This window comes from Engystomops pustulosus, chromosome 1, assembly GCF_040894005.1.
Source record: "Engystomops pustulosus chromosome 1, aEngPut4.maternal, whole genome shotgun sequence".
Classification (NCBI taxonomy): domain Eukaryota; kingdom Metazoa; phylum Chordata; class Amphibia; order Anura; family Leptodactylidae; genus Engystomops; species Engystomops pustulosus.
The window spans coordinates 249,825,191-249,851,367 of record NC_092411.1 but is presented as its reverse complement, the minus strand read 5'-3'; the positions used below and the strand labels follow the sequence as shown (position 1 = coordinate 249,851,367).

The 26,177-nt window shown below is 41.8% G+C and overlaps 1 protein-coding gene across 11 annotated transcripts in view; it reads left to right on the top strand.

Annotated features, from left to right (window-relative positions):
• The window catches only part of EXOC1 (exocyst complex component 1), a 28,332-nt gene extending 4,619 nt beyond the window's left edge, over positions 1 to 23,713 (top strand). For 4 of the 11 annotated variants that reach the window (XM_072124103.1, XM_072124075.1, XM_072124084.1 and 1 more), the window contains 17 exons: positions 371 to 555; positions 690 to 917; positions 1,132 to 1,264; positions 1,343 to 1,452; positions 2,872 to 2,925; positions 7,059 to 7,199; positions 8,238 to 8,343; positions 8,890 to 8,925; positions 9,537 to 9,581; positions 11,902 to 12,065; positions 13,092 to 13,202; positions 15,831 to 15,898; positions 16,101 to 16,329; positions 17,978 to 18,161; positions 19,290 to 19,489; positions 20,765 to 20,959; positions 21,746 to 23,713. In XM_072124103.1, the coding sequence (XP_071980204.1) occupies positions 371 to 555; positions 690 to 917; positions 1,132 to 1,264; positions 1,343 to 1,452; positions 2,872 to 2,925; positions 7,059 to 7,199; positions 8,238 to 8,343; positions 8,890 to 8,925; positions 9,537 to 9,581; positions 11,902 to 12,065; positions 13,092 to 13,202; positions 15,831 to 15,898; positions 16,101 to 16,329; positions 17,978 to 18,161; positions 19,290 to 19,489; positions 20,765 to 20,959; positions 21,746 to 21,898 (2,342 nt within the window). In that variant the 3' untranslated portion in view covers positions 21,899 to 23,713. The remainder of the gene's footprint in view (positions 1 to 370; positions 556 to 689; positions 918 to 1,131; positions 1,265 to 1,342; positions 1,453 to 2,871; positions 2,926 to 7,058; positions 7,200 to 8,237; positions 8,344 to 8,889; positions 8,926 to 9,536; positions 9,582 to 11,901; positions 12,066 to 13,091; positions 13,203 to 15,830; positions 15,899 to 16,100; positions 16,330 to 17,977; positions 18,162 to 19,289; positions 19,490 to 20,764; positions 20,960 to 21,745) is intronic. The other 7 variants (XM_072124142.1, XM_072124135.1, XM_072124158.1 and 4 more) reach the window with 5 other exon arrangements.
• Positions 23,714 to 26,177: the final 2,464 nt, after the last annotated feature.

The following is a 26,177-nucleotide window of genomic DNA, read 5'->3' as shown; positions in this document are numbered from 1 at the left end:
CATCTGGTGTTTTGTGAATCATATATTAAATATATCCTTTTTTCTCATCTGTGTTTTATGTCATTTTCTGTGTTCTCTTGATTGGTGAGGGTTCCAGAAGTAGGACTCTTGATCAGTGTGTTATCCCCTATCCTGTGGGTAGGGAATAACAACAATGTTTGGTACAACCCCTTTAAGGGGTGAAACCACCACATCCACAGACTCATTAGGACTAAAACACTCCTTAGGTTGATTTGGTCATCAAGGAGTAAATTTGTTGTTCTCTGCAGTTAACCCACAATAACCTGGCTGACCACAACCTAGAGGGTGTACATTTCCATATGTTATAAGTTTATTTGTCATTTTTTTTTTTTTCTTTGGATGCTTGAAGAATCTGTTCCTAGCGGAGAGAATCAGAATGTGGCCGGAGGAGAAGAAGAAGCGGCTGAGTACCAGGAGCTGAATACCCGGGAGAAGCAGGACATTGAGTTCATGATGGAGGGCTGTGAATATGCCATTTCCAATGCAGAGGCCTTTGCGGAAAAGTTATCCAGGGAGCTTCAGGTTCTGGATGGGGTAAGACACATTATGGAAGGTTACTAATTGTAGAGGGCAATGCTGTATGACCTGGTGGGAAATGGGTGCAGCTTACATGGTCTATGGCGTATCCCATTTACTGTCTATATGTTTGTGTTCTTCTTATATTCCAGGCCAATATCCAGTCAATCATGGCGTCAGAGAAGCAAGTGAACATCTTGATGAAGCTGTTGGATGAGGCTCTGAAGGAGGTGGACCAGATTGAAGGGAAGTTGAGCAGCTACGAGGAGATGCTGCAGAGTGTTAAGGAGCAGATGGATCACATCTCTGAAAGCAACCACCTCATCGAGCTCAGTAAAGCCAACAGTGAGACCCTGCTGGGAGAAATTGAGTTTCTTGTTGTAAGTGCCTTGTAAATAAAGATGGAGATTGTTTCTGTTAGATATGATACTCCCTTCTCCTATGTGTACGGGAGACTTAATTGGTAATTGGTAATGTAATGCTGATACATCATCTATAGTTTCATATTTAAAAAAAATAAAACTATTGTGTAGTTTAGGTTTTCTCTATGTAGTGCCCCTTCTAGTGTAATCTACTAGATGTTTCATATTTCAGAACCATATGGACTTATCTAAGGGTCACATTAAAGCACTTCAGGAAGCCGATCTTTCTTCGTCTCGTGGGATTGAGGCCTGCACTAACGCAGCAGAGGCTTTGCTACAGTGTATGAATGTCACTCTCCAGCCAGGTAAGCGCTTTATGATAAAATAATGTATAATTAGATTATTTTCTTACCATTAATCAAGAATCTTCTCTTTTGGTGTAGGACACTCCATGCTCCAGGCTGTTCAGCAGCAGCAGCTGATGTTCAGAGACCTCCGGGAGCAGTTTGCTCGTAGACTGGCCAGCCACTTGAATAACGTGTTTGTCCAACAGGTAGTTTGTGTGTTGGTTAATGTTTCATATTTTAGGTCCAACTCCTAAATCATATCTACCAACATGTGTAGATTTTAAGGGAATGTGTCTCCACAAAATTATGTACCGTATTTTTCAGCCTATAAGGCGCACAAAAAATCCTTTAATTTTCTCAGAAATCAAAGGTGCGCCTTATAGGCCAGTGCGCCTTATATATGAACTTGTACAGAAATGTACTACAGACAAGATGTACTGTACATTTACCAGTGTTTAATAGCTCCAACCCCAGAAATTTCCTGCACCTTCCCACACAGTAAACAGGGTCCCTAGCTCCTGAAGTGCCCTGGCACCATAACTAACATTGTGCCCATCCTGCCCTCCCCTAGCACGGAGAGACCGGAGCTGCCATAGTGCCCACCACGAGGCAATCATCATCATCAGTAAACAATCCCCCATACCTGACAGCCCTGTAACAGGGGAAAGAGAAGGAGCCACAGGGAACCCCACAGGAATAACACCCTGGCTGAGGAGGGAAGGAGAAGGGGCAGAGGGAGACCACTTAACCCCTGCTGCATCACCCTGCATTAACCCCCAGCAGCCCATACCTCTCAGATCGGAGCTCTCTGACACGCTGAAGACAAGTTTCCCGGGAAGTGTAGCTGGCTTGAACTGTGCACAGGTCTGCCACCTGCTGGTCATTTTTAGGTACTACATTTGATCCTGCGCCTTATACTCCAGTGCGCCTTATATATGAACCTAGATATCTTAGCAGGCATTTATTATAGGTGCGCCTTATAGTCCGGTGCGCCTTATAGGCCGAAAAATACGGTAGTCTTGTTTAAAAAGTTTTTATGAGTTTTAAGAGGATGTAGCAACTTTGATTGCTATCCCCACCATATAGGATGGTGGGTCTAAACCTACAGATCACATACCCCTTTCTCACATATTGAATAATGCATCATGTCGAGATTAAAGTTAAGGCACACAATTATATTGTAATGCAAATGCTTGGAGAAAGCAGAAAGGCAGATTTGTAATCCAGTTGTAATGGCTTCTGCAACCTGTCTTTAGTGGAAATGAAATGGTCCCCTGTTCCAGTGCATCTTCTCCCGGGGTCCTTTTTAGTCTTTGTGATTGGCGCATTGATGATGCCTTTTATATACACTGACCACTGAAGCCAGTAACTTGCTTTATAGGTAATACTCACATGACCGCTTATTTCTGCAGGAAAGTAGACCGAGACCACAGGGCAGAACCCGAGTGACGTTGAATTATTCATCCATTGAGAATTGTGTTTTTGAAAAATTTGTCTTCCTATTGCACGAAAAAAAGCAATGGATTGAAGATGATTTATTTATTAGGCGGGGGGGGGGTTACTCTCTCTTTCTCTTTTTTTCCCCTTAATATCTATGGCTTTCTCTGTATTTTATCTTCCACTAGTTTACTCAGATGTTTCCTCACTTGTATAGCAGGGCCTACTACCTCTCTATGGCAGTGAGTACGCAGAGTGCTCTTGTGTATTGCTGAATGATTAAGGAACGGCTGTTTGTGTTGCTACTAACACAAGAATTTTGTTTGACTGCAGTTTTATTGACCTGTGTTCTGTTCTGTAAATTTGGGGTGTAACTGCTGCCTACGTGATGTGTTAGTGGCTTCGGCTGTCATCTGAGTTAAAGTGGACCTCACACAATGATATCACATGGGCCACAGACATGAAGCACATGAGTAGCCTAATGTATACTCTCTTATATCAGTCAGCGTCTACTGTAACAGCATAAACTGTGGGGCTCTAGTATCCCATTCCCATTTTGGCCTACGTATTTACTTTGCTCCACTCCATATGCAGCCTAAGTCCCTGCTCCTCCCAATTTCCCGGTCTCTCCGGATAATCCGATATGAGTGGCCGGAGCAAGGTAGTGGAGTGTGATAAAGATCAAATTCCATGCAACTTACCTGACTTTCAAGTAGAATCCACATTGGTAAATCAGATGCTACAGTCCCATTCTCCATTACACAGTTGCTATATTTTCCGTAATAGAATCTATAATAGTAATAATAATCTTTATTTATATAGCACCATCATATTTCATAGCGCTTTACAAATCATAGAGGATGTATAGAATTATAATATTACATTAAAGAGTACAAACAGTCATATGGAACAATAGGAGGGAATCTATGACCTATGTGTCCCTACGCAGCCTGGCCCAGTGCTGTCAGTTTCAGGGCTTATTCAGACGGGTCATATCAGTTTCACAACTGCAAATAACATGTTTTCTGCAGATATATACGTTTTCAGTCCATGTTGTTAGTATTGTATCTGTATTTACCACGACTGTCAAAAAAACTTGGTTCCACAGCACACAGATGATGAGAAAGTAGTGCATGCTGTGTTTTTGTTTTGTGCTGATGGATTTAAAACTCACAACTGTACACAGTCTGGGGGTGTGTGGTCAGATGGACCCAATACTGTATATATGAGTCCATTTCTTCTCCAAGGACCAACATCACTGAACTTAAGAAGTGTATCTTGTATCACTGTGATGCTTGGTGAGTGTTTGGTCTGTGAAATCTGGCCAAACAGAAGCTTGATGGACCTTTTTATAACCAATAGGATCCTTTGCGTGTCTATTATTGTACACTTCGGGGTCTTCTGTACTTTTTTTTTCTTTTTATTATTTTGATGTGAACATAGCCCAGCATGGCATTCAGGCTCCATAACTCTTCAGTGTTTGTGGAGTGTGAAGAATAAAGCCTGTGTAAAGTGTGCCCTCCATTAAGCTCATTCCTGATATTGGTTTGCATTATTTTCCTATAATTAGAACCTTAACCACGTGCCTCTAACAAGAAGCATTAGACGAGAGAGTGAGTAGGAAATTAACCTTTTTCTCTGATGGTTGTGCATTCATTTTTTTTCTGCTTGCGGTGAATAATAGAAAACAAGATGTGACCTCCTGACTTGTTTTCTTGGAATCACTTTGTGTTTAATGAAGAAATAGTCTTAATATATTGCTTTAATGGTTTTGTGCACTTTCAGTAACTGCTGAAATCTCCTGTAAAAATAGAACAAATACGGTTATTTTGCTTATTATCTATAACCAATCTGGAAGGTAATCTCTATCACCTCTAGGTAGTACAGACAGTCCCTGGGTTACATACAAGATAGGGTCTGTAGGTTTGTTCTTGAGTTGAATTTGTATGTAAGTCGGAACTCTATATTTTAACATTGTAATCCCAACCAGAACTTTTTTGGTCTCTGTGACAATTGGATTTTAAAAATGTCGGGTTGTCATAAGAATCAGGAGTAACACTAAAGCTTCATTACAGACGCCTGTGATAACTGTTACAGCTGATCATTGTAGCCTAGGACTAAAGCACAATAAATTACCAATATCCAGAGGTCCGTTTGTAACTAGGGGTCATATGTAAGTCGAGTGTTCTTAAGCAGGGGACCGCCTGTACAGTCAGTGGTATGCCATTGTATGGCTTTTACACTGTAACTTTTAGGCTTAAACGGATCTTTTCCCACCATTTTCCTCAATTATGTGTCTCATGGATGTATCCTATGTGCCAACCCAACACATATATGCAACCCAGTTGCTCACTCAATGCCTGGGAGTCACATGATGTGTTGTGCGACAGATGCTATGCTTATGTCTGTTCTGTTAGCCAATGGAATTTGGAACTTGGGAAAATTTGGTATCTCTATAATAATAACCTTCTTTATTGGATTATAAGGCGCACCTCGATTTAGTAATTGAAAAAAAAAAAAACCATATACTTTGCACCAATTTTAAAACTCCTATTGGTCACACACAAGCTCAGCTCTGCTACCTTAATTTGCAAAAGCACAGCTCTGCTTCATTCATTCACACACTCACACAGACAAACAAGCCTCTTTTTCTTATTCGGATCCATACACAACTTTCCTTGCCCCATCCCTGGGCAGTAGTGATGGGTCGTTCACTAACATGCCAGCTCTTTTATATGACAGGAGTTGGCTCTTGGCCGAGAGCCGACCGTTTAATTAAATGGGTTTTCCCACAAAGAAAACTTAGGCCCTATCCACGGGATATGGCCTAACCTTTGTCCGTGGGAAAACCCCTTTAACTATGTACCTATTATTGTAACCCTTCCCCTTGTGTGGTAACCAAACCCCTTTTAATCTGAGGAAAATTGGGTTAAAAGTGTAATGGGTTGCTGAAGAATTGTTCAAGAGCCACTCTTTTTAGTGAGTGGAGCCTGATAATCCATCTTACTAAGAAGAGCGGGACTTCTCATCACTCCCGGGAAGCAGGAGAGATGCAGGAAGCATGTGATGAGACACATGCTGCTGACATGACCTGACAAACCCTTTTATGCTGCCCAGTAGTGATGGGCAGTCCGGCTCCTCATGTCGGATGAGGAAGGAGAGGGAGAGCAGTGCAGAGGCTTTGTTCTCTTAGGGTGAAGAGCTTCACCCTATCTCTATCTCCAGGACAGAAGTCAGGAGGGTCTGTCAGTACTGGATCCTCCTTACCTTTGAACCAAAAGACACATAATAAGCATTTATGAGCCCTATAAGCATCATAACAGGCTGATACCTCCTGTTCCTTGGAGATCACTTTTCGGCGATCATCTAATTATCTTCACAGACAAGATGACAGTGGAAGCTAACGCCTCTATGATGAAATTACAGACAGATAACACACACAACAGGTGATAGTCGCAAGTCACCTCTGCATAGATTACAGATCAAGCAAGATGTTCAGTTTTTATCACTCAAAAATATCCAGGCAATGCCTCTGTTAAGTACAAGACCTTCATAAAGTCACCCATATTGTATTTGCCATAGTAACATTTATTAGTAGTTCACAGGTCATGTGACATACCGGCAGCAGGACTGAGGACTTCCTCTGACGTCCCAGTTCGTACGGACATTCATTGGATCAAGGCTGCCATGCATTCATAACTGTATGCAGGCCTTCTCCCTGATAACCCATATTGATGGTTAGAGCCACACGCTCCTCCAACCACTTATATATGGGCATGGTTATCACAGAGAAATGAAATATGGGATACCACAGGAAGTCCTAAATCCAGCTGCCGACAGGTCATGTGACCTGCTACTCCTGCAGAGAAAATTTACGAGGACAAGTACAATATGGGTTACCGTATTAGGGTCTTGTTCTTTTCTATTAGTGGCCAACCCTTTGAAGAGATGAAATGTGCTTGTTCAGTGCCTAGTGAGGAGATAGATGTACATTGATGAATATAGGCTGTATTGGCTGTGATGCATTATTTATGGTGAAAGCATAACTCTTCTGACAGAATTTCATATTTAATCCCACCTTATGGATGTAAATGTAAGTCCACTTATTGAAGCTAGCAGTTACTAATTTATGAGGTGCTAAACATGTATATGGGAGGTAAGTATACGCCAGTGTTATGGTGAGTACCTGTTTCCTTTTCAGAGATTTTCCCATAAAACAGTTTTTTTAGGGATTTTTAATAATAAGACTTATGTGAAGGCAATGGCTGGTATTGTAGTGGAGTTTTTCTACTGTTCTAGTTTCAATTTTTGTGTTTTAAACTGATAACGTTGAAAATACCAAATCATTTTTTTTTATTTTTTTTTGTTTTTAAAGGGCCATGATCAGACTTCCACACTCTCAGTTGAACTGACTCTACCAAACCATCATCCTTTTCACCGCGACCTTCTCCGATATGCCAAGTTGATGGAGTGGCTGAAAACCACTGAATATACTAGATATGAGGGCCTAACCAAGGTCTGTTGGGCTCTTGTGTTTCTCAAAAGTTGTATATCTACATATTATCCATTAGACCAGCCATATTAAGATACAAAAAGACTGCCGAGCCCTCTCCATACACAGCATTTGCACTGCTGTATTATATGATATGCCTGGTGCTGTGTGCTATGCCTTGGCCTGTACCCGGGCATAGCACATGTTCGGCTGGAGAGGCGGAGGGATGAGCACTGCTCACCCGTCCCCTCTCTATTGGAACACCAGGCACTGGGGCTAAAAACACAGGAAAAGATGGAGCATGCCCTATTTCCTGGCAACGGTACGATGGCAAACCAAAGGTGTCTATGGGGACGTGTATCTGGCTGCAAATCATGGCCCTACACTTGTGTTTGGAGCTGACACCGATAAGTTCTGTGCTGAGATTGTCTTCCCCATGGTGTCGTTATGTGTGTCAGTTGGTTGCCCTGAAAGCCTGGAGCCCCTGAGAGGCTTTCATGACTATCAATCAAGCTCCACTTGTTAAACAAGTATATTAGCAGTATACTTATACACTTGTACTGCAGTATATTATGCAAACGATCAGAACCTCCTTTTAGGCTCAAGTCCCAAAAATAAAATTGAATTCATCCATTAAAGGGGTTCTCCAGTGACATACAAGTTAGCCCTATGCTGGGATAGGGATCTAACTTGCTGATCAGTGGGGGTCTAAGTGATGGAACCCCCACTGCACAAGAATGGGGGTCTGTTGTACCGCTGTCGTACCCCGACACATGGGCAACCAGGGGTCCTGACATAGCCAACCACTGTATTCAGCAATTTATCTCATGTCAGGACTATCCTCTTCATCGCGGGTTATGGCGATCAATGAGACCCCCTCTGAACAGCAAGTTAGCCTCTGTTCTGAGTGTAGGGGCTAACTTGTATGTCACTGGAGAACCCCTTTAAATTATATTGCTTTTAAAATCTATGCTCTTTTTAAAAGCATTATAATTCAATGGTTTAAGGTAAATTCAAGGGTTAAGGTTAAAAAAAATGTTGACTAGCATTTTTTTTTTTCAGAACTATATCGATTATATTGTCCGTCTATATGATCGAGAGATCAGGGACTTTTTCGAGGTGGCTAAAAACAAGATGACCGGCGTGGCTAAGGAAGGAAAGAAGTTTGGTAAGCTTTTGGGGAAAGTCAAAGTAGGTGAAATGATATGATTGGATCACATTAGTTTAGAAAGGTCTATACTTATTTTGTTACTAGTAGTGGAGATGCTCCAAACATCCTCTTGTTTCTAGTGGTAAGGACATGGGCCAACCCTTAGACCTGTAATAGGGGCTTGAGGTCCTTCACCAGTGATGAGGAAGGTACTAGAGGCCGTATCCTCGCCCCTTTTTAATGACCCATCTGATTGACAGATCATAAGAGTAGGGACAACCTCTTGTCAGACTATCACCCAGTGAGCACTGTGTCCTCTAAAATACAGTATTTTTGCTTTATAACGGTGGATGCCATTTGCTTGTGTGCAGTTTTTCCTTACAGTCCTAATAAACTCTATTAGGATGTGATATTTTATGCCTGCCATCCTATGACTCGCTTGCTGATGCGTGTTGCTAGCGCGTGGCATACCATACAGAAGTTTGGTTTTTAAGGTGGTCTTGGTGGCTGTGTTACATGGTCTGAGTTTTCTTCACACGACACATTTTTCTCCTTTTAATACAGATAATGTTGGTTCCACAAGAATAATCAATAAACACGGTAAAGGAGAAAGTCCATACATTATTGTGCACTAAGCGTAATGGATACACCCTATGTTCACCTAAAGTCAGAATCCCTTGTCTTACATTCATAATGTTGTCCTGTTTCTTACCTTACTACCTACTGACCAGATATTATCTAGGACAGAATCAGCTTTTAATATTATGTGAATAGAAGCTAAGTAAAAAATATGCAGTCACCACCAATAAGGTGGAAGGTCCATACGATCAATTTCTGCCATAAAGTATTCCCAAATAAATTTGCATTGGTTCTTTAAACAGGCATTTCTAGATATAGTTATATCCAGTCACATCTTTGTCTTTTCTGATATCTGTCCCATGCCTGACGTATATATTTAACCTCATGATATCATACATGAATGACTGGTACCTCTAATACAAGGCGTGCCTCTGTGTGTCTCCTTACAACACTTATACGTTGAATTGTCCATGTAACCGTTCACAGCTTTAGTTTACTGTGACTGCTTAATATAGTCTTCTGCATGTCTCTTTCCAACTAGTGCCTAACTTGCCTCTTGTGCATGGTCTCCGCTAAATGCCTGTTTTCTAATGCATCTTTGTCTTTGGTGCTTGCAACTTAATCCATACCAGCTACGCTGCCTCGAAAAGAGAGTGCCATGAAACAGGAGACGGAAAGTGAGTATAACACGGCTGCCTTGTGTTGGCAACTGTCTACTGAATTGACTTTAGCAAATGGATTCATACATGAATGCATCAGAAGACATAGTGGGGTTTATTTATTAATAAAGCCTTAAAGGGAACCTGTCACCAGGGACCTCATTTTAACTAAACACAGGTTGCAAAAGCCCATTACACCTGCAGTGCAAATCTGCCTCTCCGCCTTTTCTAAGCATTTGTATTACAATATAATTGTGTGTTATAACTTCCCTTGCACCCTGAAAAAATCCTGGGGTAGTCACAGGGGCTGGACTTTGGTTTGGATGCATTTAAAAAAACATGTGCCTTGTCTGTGTTACTCACTCCTCAGATCTTAGCCCCCACCTTTGTACAGGAGCACAAAGATGGAGGCAGCCTGCAGCTCAGACAAGTCACATGTTGTTTTTTGAAATGCATCCAAATCAAAGTCCAGCCCCTGTGACTACCCCAGGATTTTGTCAGGATGCAAGAGTAAGTAACACACAATTATGTTGTAATGCAAATGCTTAGAAAAGGCAGAAAGGCAGATTTGCACTGCAGGTGTCTTGGGCTTTTACAATCTGTCTTTAGTGAAAATGATGTCCCTGGTGACAGGTTCCCTTTAAGGGAAATCTACTGTGACAATCAGGCATGATAAACCAGGGATAATTACTCATAGGTCCAGGTACCTTTACTGTGGTAATCTTCTTATATTTTTATTCATAGCCTACATCCTTCTAAAATCAACTTTTATAATTATGGTAATGAGCCTGAGAGGTGATCTCTGTGAGCGGACTTTACAGGCTGTTACACTGCTCCCCCTGCTCATCACTTGTGCAATGACACTTCCAACTCACTGTACAAGTGCTGAGTAAGCAGGGGGGAGGGTGACAGTCTGTAAAGAAAGTTCATAAGAAGGACTAGGGTAGTCCCACAGGCTTATTAGCATAATTTTTAATACTTGATTTTAGAAGAAAGGAGGCCATGAATAACAAATATAAAAATATTACCACAGTCACAGTGCCTGGATCTATGATTAAGTGTGCCCTGTATATAAGATGCTTGATTTTGGTGGTAGATTTCCTTCTATCTTTGCAAGTTATCCATTATCCACAGGTAATCGGTGAGGATCTGACTTCTAGGACCCAAACGGATCACAAGGATTGGACCACAGCAATCCAGGGAATGGGGGTCCCATTCTCAGTAATGGGTTGAGCATTCGAAAGAGTGTGTGTGTTCTAACGTTCCATTCAATTATATGCATGTGTCGGACATGAATAAATATAAATTTTAAAAAAAGCGCCTGAGTTTCTCCAGCATTCGCTTAGATAGTTAATGGATGCTGGAGATTGCAAAGCGTTATCCTTACCAATTTCTCACACTTCCATACACCAGATTGCTGGAGGTCGCATTCTAATGGTCGGTGGGGGTCCCACCAGTCTGACCTTATAACTGATCACCGTGTTGTCCCCTATCCACAGGCACAAGCCCTTTTAAATGGGAGCTATAATAAAGCTGCTAGATTTATCAACAAAAATGTTGATAGTTTTTGACATCATAAATAATCAACTTTATTTATATAGCGCCATCATATTCTGTAGCGCTATACAAATCATAGGGGACATATACTAATATAATATTACATTACAGAGTACAAACTGTCATATGGAACAATAGGAGTCAGGGCCCTACTCGCAAGATCTTACAGTCTATGAGGAGGGATTTTCCGGATGTAAAAAGATGGCTCCAGGTGTGTCTAAACAATAAAGAGCCCATACACTCTATCCGTTATTAGTTGCCCGTCACTGCCAGCTTCTGTTTGTATACAAAGGCCAGCAGTGACGTGTTGTCGGTAGCTTGTAACTGTGGCTGTAGTGGTTCCTCTTGCCTGGTGTTTATTGAAGGTCCCTTTGGTCTATGCACTCATCTGTACACCATAATGTCCATCAGTAGGCATTCATCTAGTTATTCATTCAAGTTATGATTATTACTATGATTAGTTGACACTGACACCTGTTACTGTTATAGAAAAACATAAAACCAAAATATAGGAAACTTCTGCTTCCATTTTCATGAAGGTGGGGCTGCCTGTGGTCAATCCGTTATCTCCTATACTGTGGATATACTTGGATAAACAATTTTAACAATTAATTTAAAAAATGATCCAATTTGCACGTTTGTTTGGTGCCCGCACAAATGTTACCTTGCGTAGTCATACTCACATACAACAACTATGGACCAACCAAAGAAGACCGGTAAATCACAGGATTGTATTCCTCTACCCTCTTCTAATAAAATCTCTTCCTCCTTGTGGTTTCAGGTCTTCATGGGAGCTCTGGGAAGCTTACGGGATCCACATCCAGCCTGAATAAACTGACGGTCCAGAGTTCAGGAAGCCGCCGGTCTCAGTCCTCTTCGTTGTTAGATATGGGCAACATGTCTGCCTCTGACTTGGATGTAGCGGACCGCACCAAGTTTGACAAGGTATTATTTTTCTAGCATTATGGCTCCCGTGACTGTGACCACTGCAGTGACATGGGGAATACTTATCTTCTGGTAAAATTTAACACAAACTTTCAGCATTGTTGATCATGTAAAACTGCAGAAAGTGTTGGATAGTATTCCTGGAGAGCTTATATACATTTGTGTGTTTTACTAGTAGCAGTACTATGAAAAAATAGATTTCTATTCCAGGAGACCTCGCACTGCTGTGCACTCTGCTTTTTAGCTTTCTGTACAATCTATCCCCTGTTCTGTAGCTGTGGGAGGCTTTTGCTTAAATGCTACGGGAGTCATTTAAAGGGTGTACAAACTTAATAAGTTATCCCCTATCTACAGAATAAGGGATAACAAGGTCATCAAGAGGATCTAACTGCTGGGACCCCCAGTGATCCAAAAAAAATGGGGTCTTGTTTTAACTCATGTGTGGGGCAGCAGAACGAATATGCATCCTGCCGCTCAATTCAATTCTATGGGAGTGACCGGAGATTGCAGAGATCCCTGAGTGCTGGAAATGGCCAAGCGATTTACCATGAAATACCGTGTTAGCCAGGAAAAAAATAATTATGATGTCAAATACTTTTGTGTAAAAACTACAAAAGTGCTTAAGGAATTGAATTGGACAAGATCCCCATTCTCCAGAATCTTCATGATCGGGGGGAGGGGGGGGGGGGGGGGAGAGGGGGGGTCCCAGCAGTAGGACTATCCCTGATCATCTTGTTATCCTCTATCCTGTGTAAAGGGGTTAACCCCTTTAAGGCAGGGGGGGTGCTATCTAACAGTGTAGTAGAGTCTAGTAATCTAGAAGGGTTGCTTGTACACAGCGTCTTTCCATTAATCATATGGATGGAGGTTGTCATCCTAATCTTCTCTAACGCTTAGAAACATTTTTCTGCCAAACCGTATGCTCACTCATTGCCTTTAGTACCGTATATAATTGCTTAACAGGGTTTTAAATGTGGTTAATAAGATATGGACGCTCAATATAATGAGAGTTTTCTTTTTGCTCAGATCTTTGAACAGGTCCTAAGTGAACTGGAGCCGCTCTGTCTAGCTGAACAAGACTTCATCAGTAAATTCTTTAATCTCTCCCAACATCAGAGCATGCCTCGGACACCCATGGTATAGAACGCTAATCATTTATTCATGTTACTCTATGCAGTCCTTCACTTGTGTCTGTGAAACTCTCATAATTACATAATGGACCTTCTATAAGTATTCAGTTTATTCATCAACATTCTAACCTTACTTGCAAGGTTCTTCAGGGCTCAGTGCACTTATATGTTGATGGATTGGTTACAGGGATGTCCCCTTGTCTTATATCACTCCCTGGTCTGAAGCTATTCGCCACTTCTTAGAATCAATTCTTGCCTGTCCTCTGCACATATCACAGTTTTAAAACAGAATCTAAAATAGAATAAAATATGGACCTATAGGTCTCTATGTATACATTGGTTTCGATACTTCGCAATCTGTAACTATAGATGCACATCATTTCGCACAGTAGCTGTATACATTTGTACTTTTTGTCATATATTTCGGTATATGTTGTTTCCTTTTTGTTTTACATGCACAATGAAAATTATTTTCAAGAGTTGACCCTCTATTATTGCAAAACTTTAAAATACTTGCTTGCTCAAATTCGTTTAAAGGGGTTGTACCATGTTTTATTGTTATCCCTATCCACAGGATTTGGGGTAACAATTTAATCGGTAGGGGTCTGATTGGTGGGACCCCCCACTAATCATAGGAAGCAATCCTCACTGAATTATTGTTTTGTTGTCATGAATTGAAGGAGATGCAGATTTAGTATGTGTCCTACCACTCCATTCAATAGCATAGAAGTGTTAGAAATTGCTGAGCACATCGCTTGGTTATCCCTTTCTTCCTCTTAGAATGTGAAAGGGAGTGCTGGGGATAGTCATGTGCTGTGCTTGGCAATTTCTAATGATCCTATAGAATTAAATGGAGCAGCAGGACTCCTGCTTGGCCTGCCACTCCATCAGTTAGTGTGAATGGGACACCTGGTATTGTGATTAATGGGGGGAGTCTGTTCTCCCAGCAGTTATATAAGTGGTGGTCCTATCTGTAGCAGCAGGTGCACATACATCTCGCTGGTCCATATAGTTCTATGGGATAGCCAAGAAAGGGATTGATGGGGGTCTTGGCATTCAGGACCCCTATGTTCAGATCATTTTTCCCCTAATTTGAGGTGTAACTTCTGCTGGAAGTATCAGTTGTTTCTACCTTAAAGTCAGTAATTTTCTACAGGAAATGTATGTCCTTCTTATCTTTTAACTGGCAGCATTTCTTATTAATAAGAAATATTTTATTATTATGACTCCATATGACTAGCAAATAATTCGCTTTTCCTTTGGGAAAAGAAATAAGATATCGTCTTCTCAAAAACAAAACCAAGGCTTTTATGTTAAGCTGAACGGATAGATCAGCCACAAATGCAGAAGACATTGTGTTTTTTGAGGGGAACATTGTGGACCGATAAGCCCATCTAAATGATCACATTATGAATAATTTAGGTCACTCGTCTGTTGTGGTTTGGTAAAAGTCTTGCCGACGTGTAGACGGTATTACAGAAAGTTAATGGGTTAGAGGAGGATAAGGAACTCTGTCTTATTATTTTGGTCGGGAAGGAAACAATTTATTATTAATCAAAGCCAAATCATGATAGTAATGAGGTACCGAGGTAGTGTTCGGAAGGCTTTTTAGAAATGGTGTTGCCTTGCACTACAAATATCTGCATAGTGGATGTAATATGAGGCCACATAGTGCATTGCTTTATGGTATAAGACTTTCTATAGACCTATATACCATTTTTTTGCACATTTGAGCAAGAAAAAAAAGCTCAAATGGTGCGTTGTGTTATTGCATTTAAATTAATGGCTAAGACCTGAGCTGCACTTACCCAGTGTGGCCACTACCTGGAGATTGGAACTGTTCTTCCAGCTCCTGTCTATAGGGGGTATTTATTATTGACTTTCCATTTTTTTTGGTGGATGTTTTTTTTTTGTTTACTGCACCATATTTATTTTATTTCAGTGCTACAATTTAGCTGCATGCACAGCTTCTTTTTTTGTTACTGAATTCGGGCGAAGCTCTTCAATCCCTTCACTTTTACTGCACTTGATTTTTGTTGGTTCAATTATGCGCCAAAAAAGTTAAGTCTACCAAGTTTTAAACACCTTCATGAAAGTGGATTGACATGTCTGACGCTCATTTGTTCTTCTAATGCTGTGTCACCATATAACATACCAGAGCAAAACTCTACTAAAATCATGCTCCAAGGAAAAAGATTCAAAAACGCCACGTGTGCCACCACCCTAAGCAGCTGTATTAATATTTTCACAGCTGCTTAAATTTCCACAAATGAAGAAAAACTGATTCAAACCAGCCAAACGCATGGTAAATATGCAAAAACACATGTGTTTTAAAAAGCATGGGTTGTCATTGCGTTAAAACAAATGCACCAAGAAGGGCCTAAGAACGCACCGTGTGACCGCACCCTAATCGGGGCTGTGCACCTGTGTGGCATCACATGATCGGGATCGGTTTTTATCCATTGGAAGTAAACAGTGTAACTTCCTGTATATAACCGCAAGCAGAGTTCTAGGAAATTGTCAGGAATTGATACAGAAAATTGTATAACTTTTCATTACACAAAACATGTCAAATATTTGCTGAAACTGGACATCCCCTCAAAGGACACCTTGTATATTGTTTCATGTCTTTTAGGGTGAAGATGATGCAGATGGAGGTGGCCTCTCTCGGTCACAGAACACAAGCTTAAGCACATCGTCAGAGTAAGTCTTATGGTTTTATTACTAATAAGAAAGAAATCTTCATTTACATTACGTGCTTTTATACATACTAATATGTACCATTTGATCAGTATGAATTCAAGGCTCATCGTTTCCCTTGCTGATGATATTACATAAGCCTTCCAATCACAGAGCTCAGCTTAATTAAACTAACGATAATGTTGGATTGACAACTACTTTACAGGAAAGAAATGATCCGACAGATGATGACTCACATCTTCCGCTGCATAGAACCAGAACTTAACAATCTTATTGCTTTGGGAGACAAGATTGACAGCTTTAACTCTTTGTATATGCTGGTGAAGATGAGCCACCACGTGTGGACTGCGGAGAACGTGGACTCTGCCTCCTTCCTCAGTACAACACTTGGCAATGTCCTGGTTACAGTGAAGAGGAATTTTGATAAATGCATCGTAAGTAAAAATTGTAGTTCATGAATTAAAAAAACACCAGGATAAAGGATTGTAAACAAAGCACAATTACATTTTTCTCTGTGCTCGATCTGGTAGCATCAACTTTCCTTTTAGCTTCTTATGCCCTGGTTTTTACAAAAAAGGCTATTAGAATTATGCAAAATGAGCCTGAGGGGCTTTGGGCTCCATAGGTGGCACATTGAAAATGTGCAATTACTGAGAATTCAAGAAGTTAGACCCTCAGCGATCAGAATAATGGGGAAGCATACGTTTCCCTGAGCTGTAAGCTGTCAAGAAAATCCTATAGAAGTCAGCGAAGACCAAGGTGCTTTGTGGACAGGGGGACACATCTCTTTAATGAAAATACCCTTTAACGTAATCCTGTATCATAAGTAAAGGTAATATGCTTGCACATACAACAGTAAACATCCAACTACTTCCAGTTCTATGGTCTGTGTCGATACTGGGCTGAGCAGCAGGTGCCAGGTGATTCATGTTAATTCCTGAAAAACGTGGGGGTTGAAAAACATGGCTGCCTTCTTCCAATAAGTGTGCCACACCTGACCATGGGTGGTGCGTTTTACTGCAAATAAGCCACATTTATTTCTATACAACTAAACTGCAATACCTGTACAAACCGTGGTCAGGTGAGGTGCTGTTTTTAGAACAAAACAGTTATATTTTTCTGAGGGTTTTATTTCATTCTACTATCCTTAAATTGTTAGAAACAATGGGGATTTATAATCTACTGCTGGTATAGAGCTGTATTCACCACTCAACCTCTGGACAGCTGCCAGCAGGGTGAAGACAGCCTTGTGTTTGTTATGTTGTTAATTAAAAAATTAACTTTAATATTTGAAGATTTAATTTAATGAAATCCATATTAGACCCCCCACCCCCAATTCCTGGTGTAGCTTAATTCTGGCATTGGATTATCCAGCTGCATAGTTGGGTTCCGCATATTCTAAGATATCGGAACCTCTTAGTATGTCTCATATTGGTGACATTTTATGTACTTTTATGCACTAATGTGGTGGTAGAGATAATATATCTAGCCTCTTATGGAGAGAGAAGATTGCCACTGCATGCAAGGCAAGTTGGGTAATGGACCCTAAGCCAGTGTTCACAAGATGTTTGACTTTATTATTTGTCTCTTTCAAGATTCCCTAACAAATGTAGTAAGAGTTTTAGTTGTGTTGCATCTGGGGATGGCTGTAGAAAGTGAGTATGCTTCTATATACTCTCTTAGGCTACATTCACAAGTACTACGGTGCGGCGGGCATACATCGTGGCTGCGGAGAGGAGCAGGGGAGGATCGCAGCTCACCCCCGCCCCTCTCCACAGGAATATACAGCGCTGTATTACGTAGAGAGATGGGACATGTCCTATCTTTCTATGGGCTACGGAGCGGTACAGTGCCGCACGTGTGCTGTACCATACCGCTCCTGTACAGAGTCGTGAGCCCATAGAAGTGTATGGGTGACATATATACGTCGGCCGTTTATAAGCACCCCATACGTTCGTGTGAATGTAGCCTTATACATACACATGTGAAGGAAGAGCGGATAGGCTCTTTTTTACTGCTTATCTTTGTTGCTCCTTTAATTTTTTTCTGTAATGATTTAATGCCACTTCTCTCCTGCTTTAGACCAACCAGATCAAACAGATGGAGGATGTAAAAATATCAAAGAAGAGCAAAGTTGGAATTCTTCCGTTTGTATCTGGATTTGAAGAGTTCGCTGAACTGGCCGAGTCAATCTTTCGATCTGCTGAAAGAAGAGGAGACTTGGATAAAGCATATACAAAACTGATCAGAGCAGTTTTTACAAATGGTAAATATTAGGGAAAGAAGAACAAAAACCTACAAAAACCTGTGTGCAAAAAATATGTGTAATGATTGTCATTACTAAAGACTTCTAAATAACACGGGGCATAATGCTTCTATTTGATACATTCTGTGTCAGTATTGTTTACAAGAAAACACTATAAGGAAGTCACAGGCAGCACAACAAAGAGCTGGAGGTACTGAGCAGATCGTATAGTGTCCTATCTGCAGACAGCATGTTATAGAGCATCAGGATCTGAGAATATATTACATTGTGTCCTATCTGCATGTTATAGATGTTCTAGAGTAAGAGGAGTTGAACAGATCAAACCTAGTATGCCATCTGCAGGCAGCATGTTATAGAGCAGGAGGAGCTGAACAGATCAATGCCATCTGCAGGCATAATGTACCGTATATATACTCGTGTATAAGCCGAGTGCTGAAAAACGTCCCCTCGGCTTATACACGAGTCTATTACAAAAAAAAAATAACCCACTTAAAAAAATAAACTTAAATACTCACCCTCCGATGTCAACACAGCTTACCGATGTCTCCGATGTCAGCTTGTTCCGTCTTCTTTCTTCTCCGCGGCTCCTCTTCTCTCTTCTTTCTTCTGTCATGGACGCGGCCATGTTTTCTTCGTGGCCGCGCATACCATGACGTCAGCAGCGGCCGCGTCATAGTATGCGCCTGCTAGATGAAAACATGGCCGCGTCCATGCCGGAAGAAAGAAGAGGAGCCGCGGAGAAGAAAGAAGACGGAACAAGCTAACACTCGAGACATCGGTAAGCCGCGCCGACATCGGATGGTGAGTATTTAAGTTTATTTTTTTAAGGGCCGTGGGGGCAGGCTGGCTGTATACTACTAGGGGCTGCTGTATACTACTAGGGGCTTGCTGTATACTACATGGGGGCTGGCAGGCTGTATACTACTGGGGGGGGTTTGACCAATGCATTTCCCACCCTCGGCTTATACTCGAGTAAGTAGTTTTTCCCAGTTTTTGGTAGTAAAATTAGGGGTCTCGGCTTATACTCTGGTCGGCTTATACTCGAGTATATACGGTAATAGAGAAGGTGGTTCCCTTTAAAAAAAAAAAAAGAATATATGATCTTTTGATTTGTGTTTTTTGTTACAGTGGAAAAAGTTGCAAATGAAAGCCAGAAAACACCTCGAGATGTTGTCATGATGGAAAATTTTCACCACATCTTTGCTACTCTTTCTCGATTAAAGATCTCCTGCTTGGAAGCAGAAAAAAGAGAGGCCAAACAGAAATATAATGACCATCTGCAGTCATATGTGATCTACTCAATGGGACATCCTTTGGAGAAATTAAATGTAATGTTTTCTATAAGGGCCTTTTGTTATGATATATGTCATGATTTTGGAAGGGGACAGTGAGTTTCAGATCTCTGTAACATTTCAGTCCTATCTACAGAATTGAGGGTGAATGATTGTGGGGGGAGATCTGAATGATTGGCATAACAGGGGACTGCAAGTAACTTTAACCTCCTCTATAAAACCTGGGCTCCTTCTGTAAGCCATTGTCGAAGTCCCATGGAAATCCTGGAGAGCAAGATGAGTTTGTTGTATGCTTTAGTTATTTCTATGAGACCTCTGGGACAGCTAAGACCCAGTTCAAATTTATGTTCAGTCTTTAGTTATTTGCATTGGTTAGGGTGCATATACATGGACGTATGAGGGACATATATCCGCCTGCAAATTCACCGCCGGATATACGCCCCCCAAGGGCGTCTATGGCGCCTGGGTTCGGTATAGTGAGCACTTGCCATGCCGTGGCCGCAAAAACAGATAGAGTATGCTCTATCTTTGGCTGTAAGAACTCCCATTCGGCTCTATTTTCTATGGAAAGGGGAGGGGTGAGCAGCGCTCACCTCTCCAGCACGTCTGACGTATGTAGGGCGGACATAGGTCCATGTGAGTCAGAACCAGGTGACGTCAAGTAGACAGAACAGATGTAATTCTTTAGAGTGTCTAAACAGAAAGGTATAATGAAAAAACGTGCTCCTGTTCTGTGTGTTGAACAAGTAAAAGTTTTGCTTTACCAAAACTCAAATGATGCAAATAACTGAGTTGTATCAGTCAGGACGACCCAATCCCAGAAGTCCTATTCAGTATGGAACTTGCAGCTGCCCATTCTGTTGAACTCGGGGGAGAAGGGATTTGGCAATTGAGACTTTTATTCCCCTATAGTATAAATGCAGTTAAATGTGTCAATGAAAAATCCCTTTAAGGATAGGTTTATCTGTAGGACTTGTGTAGTAGATCTTCACTTATTCTTGAAACAATTGGCCTATGCCACATTAAAGAGGGTACAAACACAGTCAGTGCTGTTCACAAATCTCTGGGGTAGTAGGGCACCTGTGTTACAAGCATCGTATGACAGATTGCTGGAGGATTATTTTGGACAATGTCACATTATTACCTTTCTGATTAATAAATGTCAGAATATTTATCTTTGACGGAGCCTGTACATGGGTAAAGTCGGCTGTTTTGCTGCATAGAGAAACAATTTTTTAAATATTTAAAAAACTATGATAATATTTCAATTTAGGGTTAAGCTGACCATCAGTTTTGTTTGCGACTTAACAGATCTTCTTTGAAGGAGTCAAAGCGCGCGTGGCCCAGGGTATTGGCTACGATGAGGTCAGCTACCAATTGGCATTCAGCAAGCAAGAGCTGCGGAAAGTGATAAAAGACTATCCTGGAAAAGAAGTGAAGAAAGGACTAGATAACCTGTACAAAAAGGTGGACAAACATCTGTGCGAGGAGGAGAACCTGCTGCAGGTCAGTGCTTTGATGTAGTAAGGAAAGGTAGAAGAGAAGGTTCTGTATTCTGATAAGTAATCGCTATACTCGACATCTTCCCAGCTTGAAATAGTCGATAATCTGGAACATTAAACTGCATAGAGAAAGAAATTTAACAATCATGGACTGGACCTGACTATGGCCTCATGCACATGGCTGTGAGCTTGCCGTACAAACCGCGGGTAGCTTGCGGGCTCATAACCTTTTATTGTGAAAGGTCGCTCTGCGCTACATGCACCTCACAGCATAGGGATTGTGCCGATCGGCTGGTTACAATCCGCATTTCAGCTGGGCTGCAAACAATGGCACATAACCTGATTTTTGCGGCCCACGTGCACACTGTTGTGCATGAGGCTTTATGGAGCAATTTTGGGCTTTTGCCCTCACACTGTAGTCTACATCCACAGCTAGTTAAAGGGGTATTTGGTCACAACAAATTCCTGGAACAGAATAAGGGACAACTTGCTGATCAGTGGGAGTCCCAAAGCTGGGACCCTGATGGATTATGAGAATCAGGGTCTGGTGTACCCCCAAATGAATAGAAGGTCTAATGGAGAAAGCGAAGCATAGTACTCTCTGTGACATGTGAAAGGAGCAACAGTGCAGTATGCCTTGCCACTCTATTCATATGTTGTATAACTGACCTCCATGTACATTACGTATCAGATTTCTAGTGTTCTATGCTTCTATTTCTAATAATCAAATCGGTGAATCAACATCTGTGTGACTGTCTCAATGTGATGCGCTGTCTGTTCTCCTCTACAGGTGGTATGGCACACCATGCAAGATGAATTTATTCGCCAGTATAAGCACTTTGAAGGTCTGATTGAGAAATGTTACACCGGAGCGGGAATCACCATGGAATTCACCATACAAGACATCCTGGAGTATTTCTCTAGCATTGCACAATCTCATTAGCAGAGTGAAACACTTTTAAAGGAACACTCCAAGGGAACATGACTCGCTGGGTTAGGCTGGATGCACATGACTTTGGTCAGCCTGTGCAAAACGTACCAGATTTTACACAGATTTCAGACTAGCCACAGTGTCCTGTACAGTTCAGCTCTGCTATTTTGCAGGGAAGCAGGGACTAATAGTATCATATATCCTTGTGATGCCCAGACTTCTACTCAATGCTGTGTTTAGTCCATGAAATCTGGCCAGCGCACAGTCCGTTTTTCACTGACCAACCCTTGTCCTGCGCTGCTGTCCTACACCTAGGATCTGGAAGGCGAGGCATGACTCTAATCTTTTGTTTCCATTAAATCTCTGCCACACGTCTTGTATTTGGAATAATACAGTGTATACGTTTTATTGTAAAGTGTTCCTTTAAGAAATGAAAAGCACTTTAAGTGTCATATACCTGAAAAGGGAGTAGGTTGAATGAAATTAGCTGTAAATATTTACTACTTAGCCCAAACACTGCACGTCCAGTACCAAGACTCTGTATCTAACATTAGGGTAACATGTGAATGTGTCCTCTGGGAACAAACTAGATTCAGCTCGGTCAGAGCACAGTTGTTAATTACTACATCATCCTCTTCAACACCATTAGGGGTATTCCAGTAAACTCAAGTTCTCCCCTATCCACACTTGCTGATCATTGGGGGTCCCAGGTGGTGGGACTCCTTACAGATCACCCAACCATGGGTGCGTTCCAAATGAATAAAGCAGCTGGTCGCACAGCTCAATTTGATTGGGGGTACAACAGACCCTCGTTGTCGTGATCTGTCTTGGTCCTACTTCTGTGGACTGAAATATCAGTAAATGGAAACTGAAAATATTTTTTTTTTCAAGATGATAGTGTTGTTTCTTGGTTCAGAATATTGGATATGTGATAGGTCAGTGGTGGCGGACCTATGGCACAGGTGCCAGAGGTGGCACTTGGAGCCCTTTCTGTGGTCACTCAGGCCTTTACCAGAGAGGACTCCAGGTATTTTCTGCTATATCGGTGTCCTCAGGGTGCTGATATGAATGAAAGCTGTGACAGAGAAGGGAGTATAAATCACAAGTGGGTCTTGGTTGTAGTTTGGGCACTCGGTCTTTTGCCATCACTGTGATAGGTCATAGATATTACATTGGTGGGGGGCTGACCCCTGTCACCCCTGCCAATCAGCTGAAGCCCCCATGGAAGTGCTTCAGCTTCCTTATTGTATTACCTGTATAATATATTGCAGCTTTGTCTTACATAATGTCAAGGTGTAGATTTAACAACCCTATGTAAGGCAAATCATGAATTGGAACCCCCTGATGTTGATGGCCTATCCTGACGACCTACCAATGCAGAGTGAATAGGAGAACATCTAAACATAAGGCAACCCCAGAAATTCCTAAAAATGGCATTTGAAAAATAGGTGTTCAGTCTCTTTACAGATTTTCTTCCCAGAATAGCTCCACAACTGGGTTGAGTGTGGAATAGCAGCTTTGCACCTACATTATTCCTGTATCTGGAAGAAAGCAGCCACGGTTTGTGATTCCACTTAAAGAAAGAGTTCTATATAATATGATGACTCTTATCTGTACACTCCTCATTGTAATCCTTTCCGTAACAGAATTTTAAGTCTTTTCCATCTACACTGCCGGGGACCCTTCACTATTGTAAGGAAGAAGCTTTGGATATTATATTTTTTTTTTTTTATTGATTTAAAGGTTCTCAAACACTGGTTAATATCATTGCTGTTTTTTTCTGTTATCAATTTATTGGCCAAAATTAAATTATTTGGTTAAAAAGTTTTTTTTCCACTTTTATTTAATTTATTAAGTCCCTTTAGATTTTCATTATAAATACATATGTTTATTTTACATTGAATGGCGTGTTTGTTATAAGTAGTATCTGTGATCGCTGGCTATGAAGAAGACCTGTCACCTAAAAGAGAAAGATCTGCTGAAGGCAAAAAAAATTCTAAAGGGGTATTGTGGTGTTTAAAGGGAATCTGTCATTAGGATTTTACATTTACACCTAATGACCATTTCCCTTATCCTTTTCAATAGTGATCTCTAATCTTTGATAATTAACATTACTGCTTTCACACAGACTTATGCGTTCCCGTGCCGTAGCCCAGACAAGCATACAGCCGCACGCTGCTCTCTCTCCATAGGGAGAAGTGCGGCACACCCGTCCGTACAGGGTAAAATGGAGCAAGCCATGTCTTTTTCCATGGTATCGTACGGTTGGCAATACGTCCATTTACGCGGATGGGAGTATTGCCCATTGAAATGCACGTGGCCGTATGCAATCCGTACCCAAATGGTACAGTAGCATACAACCACAAAATCCTGTTCGTGTTAAAAGGACCTTTAAAGTACACCTAACTTTCGGCCAGCAAACTACATTGAGTCTTGGGGTCGTCTGTGCAAGGCTCCAATCATCATCTGCTCTGCTAGATCATCCTCCCTCGCTCTCCCTCCTGCAGATGGGAGCTGACAGATATTTGTTTGGAGCACGGGCCTAGCTAATGGGCTGCATGAGCAAGGGAGATCTAGCCAAGCAAAGAGCAGGTGATGACGAGACAGGGACTCTGACATCCCTATGACTCGATGCAGTTTGCTGGCAGAGAGTCAAGTATACCTTCATCGTACATTTTAAAGGTGTATGGAAGCAGTAGGGTTAATTATAAAATCAGATTGGGAAACCATATTTAAAAAGTCTATGGGAACTTCTCATTAGGTGAAAATATGTGTCCTGATGACAGGTTCCCTTTAAAAAGATGTGCAGATGGTTTCCATGCAAAATAAAATATGGAGTGGAGGTCTTGGTAAATGGGACCGTTCTCCACCCTGCAGCTTTATTCATATCTACGGTGCTGATGGATATAGCAAATGGAGATGCAGAGCACTTCTACAACCAACCACTCCGTTCTTTTGGGGTACAACAGTGGTAGAACAGACCCCTGTTCTCATGATCCGTGGGGGTTTCGTCACTAAGACCACACCGATTAGGAAGTTAACCCCGATCCTGTGAATAGGGGCGTTCTTGTTGTGACTGGACAACCCCTTTAATGTAGTACTGAAGAACTGAAGTCTTACACGTTGGTTATCCCTGACCGCATCAAAGCACATATTAATTATTTTATGATTTGTTCACCAGAGATTCCTTTGGGCTGCATTATCAGGTTTTTTTTTTATTTGTTTGTGTTTTTTGCTTTTGGCTTTTTTTTCCTTTGGCAATTTTTCTTGCCATTTTCCATATTCTACTATCTAAGGTTTCAGACCACCAGAACAACATGCATGTTAAAATGTAAAAAAATAAAAATATTATCTAAAGGTTTTATTTTCAGGAACACCATGTCAATGGCCTATCTTTAATATGAGCACCCAATGTAGGCAATAAATATACCCAAGGACCAAAACTCCCTGCAACTTGGTCATATGCTAAAAATTCCTGCCCCACCACAGGACTACAGCTCCGTAATGTAATCATGGCTGTCGGGGCCGGTGCCAGCACTGGGCATACTTGGGTAAGGTTGGGGCCAATAGCTGCTGGGGGGCCCACATAAGGGTACATTCACACACATGTATGGGGGACGTATATACGGCCGATATACGTCCCCCATACACTTCTATGGGCTCACGGCCCTGTACGGGTGCGGTACGGTGCAGCACACGTGCGGCACCGTACCGCTCCGTAGCCCGGGAAAAGATAGGACATGTCCTATCTTTCCCTGTGATACGGCGCCGTGCGCTGTATCTCCCTATGGAGAGGGGTGGGGGTGAGCAGCGCTCATCCCCTGCTCCTCTCCGCAGCGCCGATGTATGCCCGCCGTACTACGGTACAGCGGGCATACATTGTGTGAATGTAGCCCAAGGCTGTACAAAAGGAATCCATGTGGGTCAGGGGGGCTGTATCTAATGATTACATAGGGCAGGGGTAGGGAACCTACGGCTCGGGAGCCATATGTGGCTCTTTCTATGGCAGCATCTGGCTCTCAGACAAAGACACACACAGCGATGACCACTGGATGCAGACCGGGATGTTACCACTGCCGGCGTCCTTTGTGTGACCAAGGTGCAATCGCCGCACCATTGCATAGGTGACAGTACCCGTGTTACAATATAGAGCAGCATCCACTCCTCTCTATGACCCAGGTGCCCTTCCTTAAGCAACGATGGCAGCGGCGCCTGGGTCATAGAGAAGAGCACGGGAATGATGAGAAGCTGCTGAAGGGAGAGCAGATAGGTGAGTATTCCGTTTTCTCTG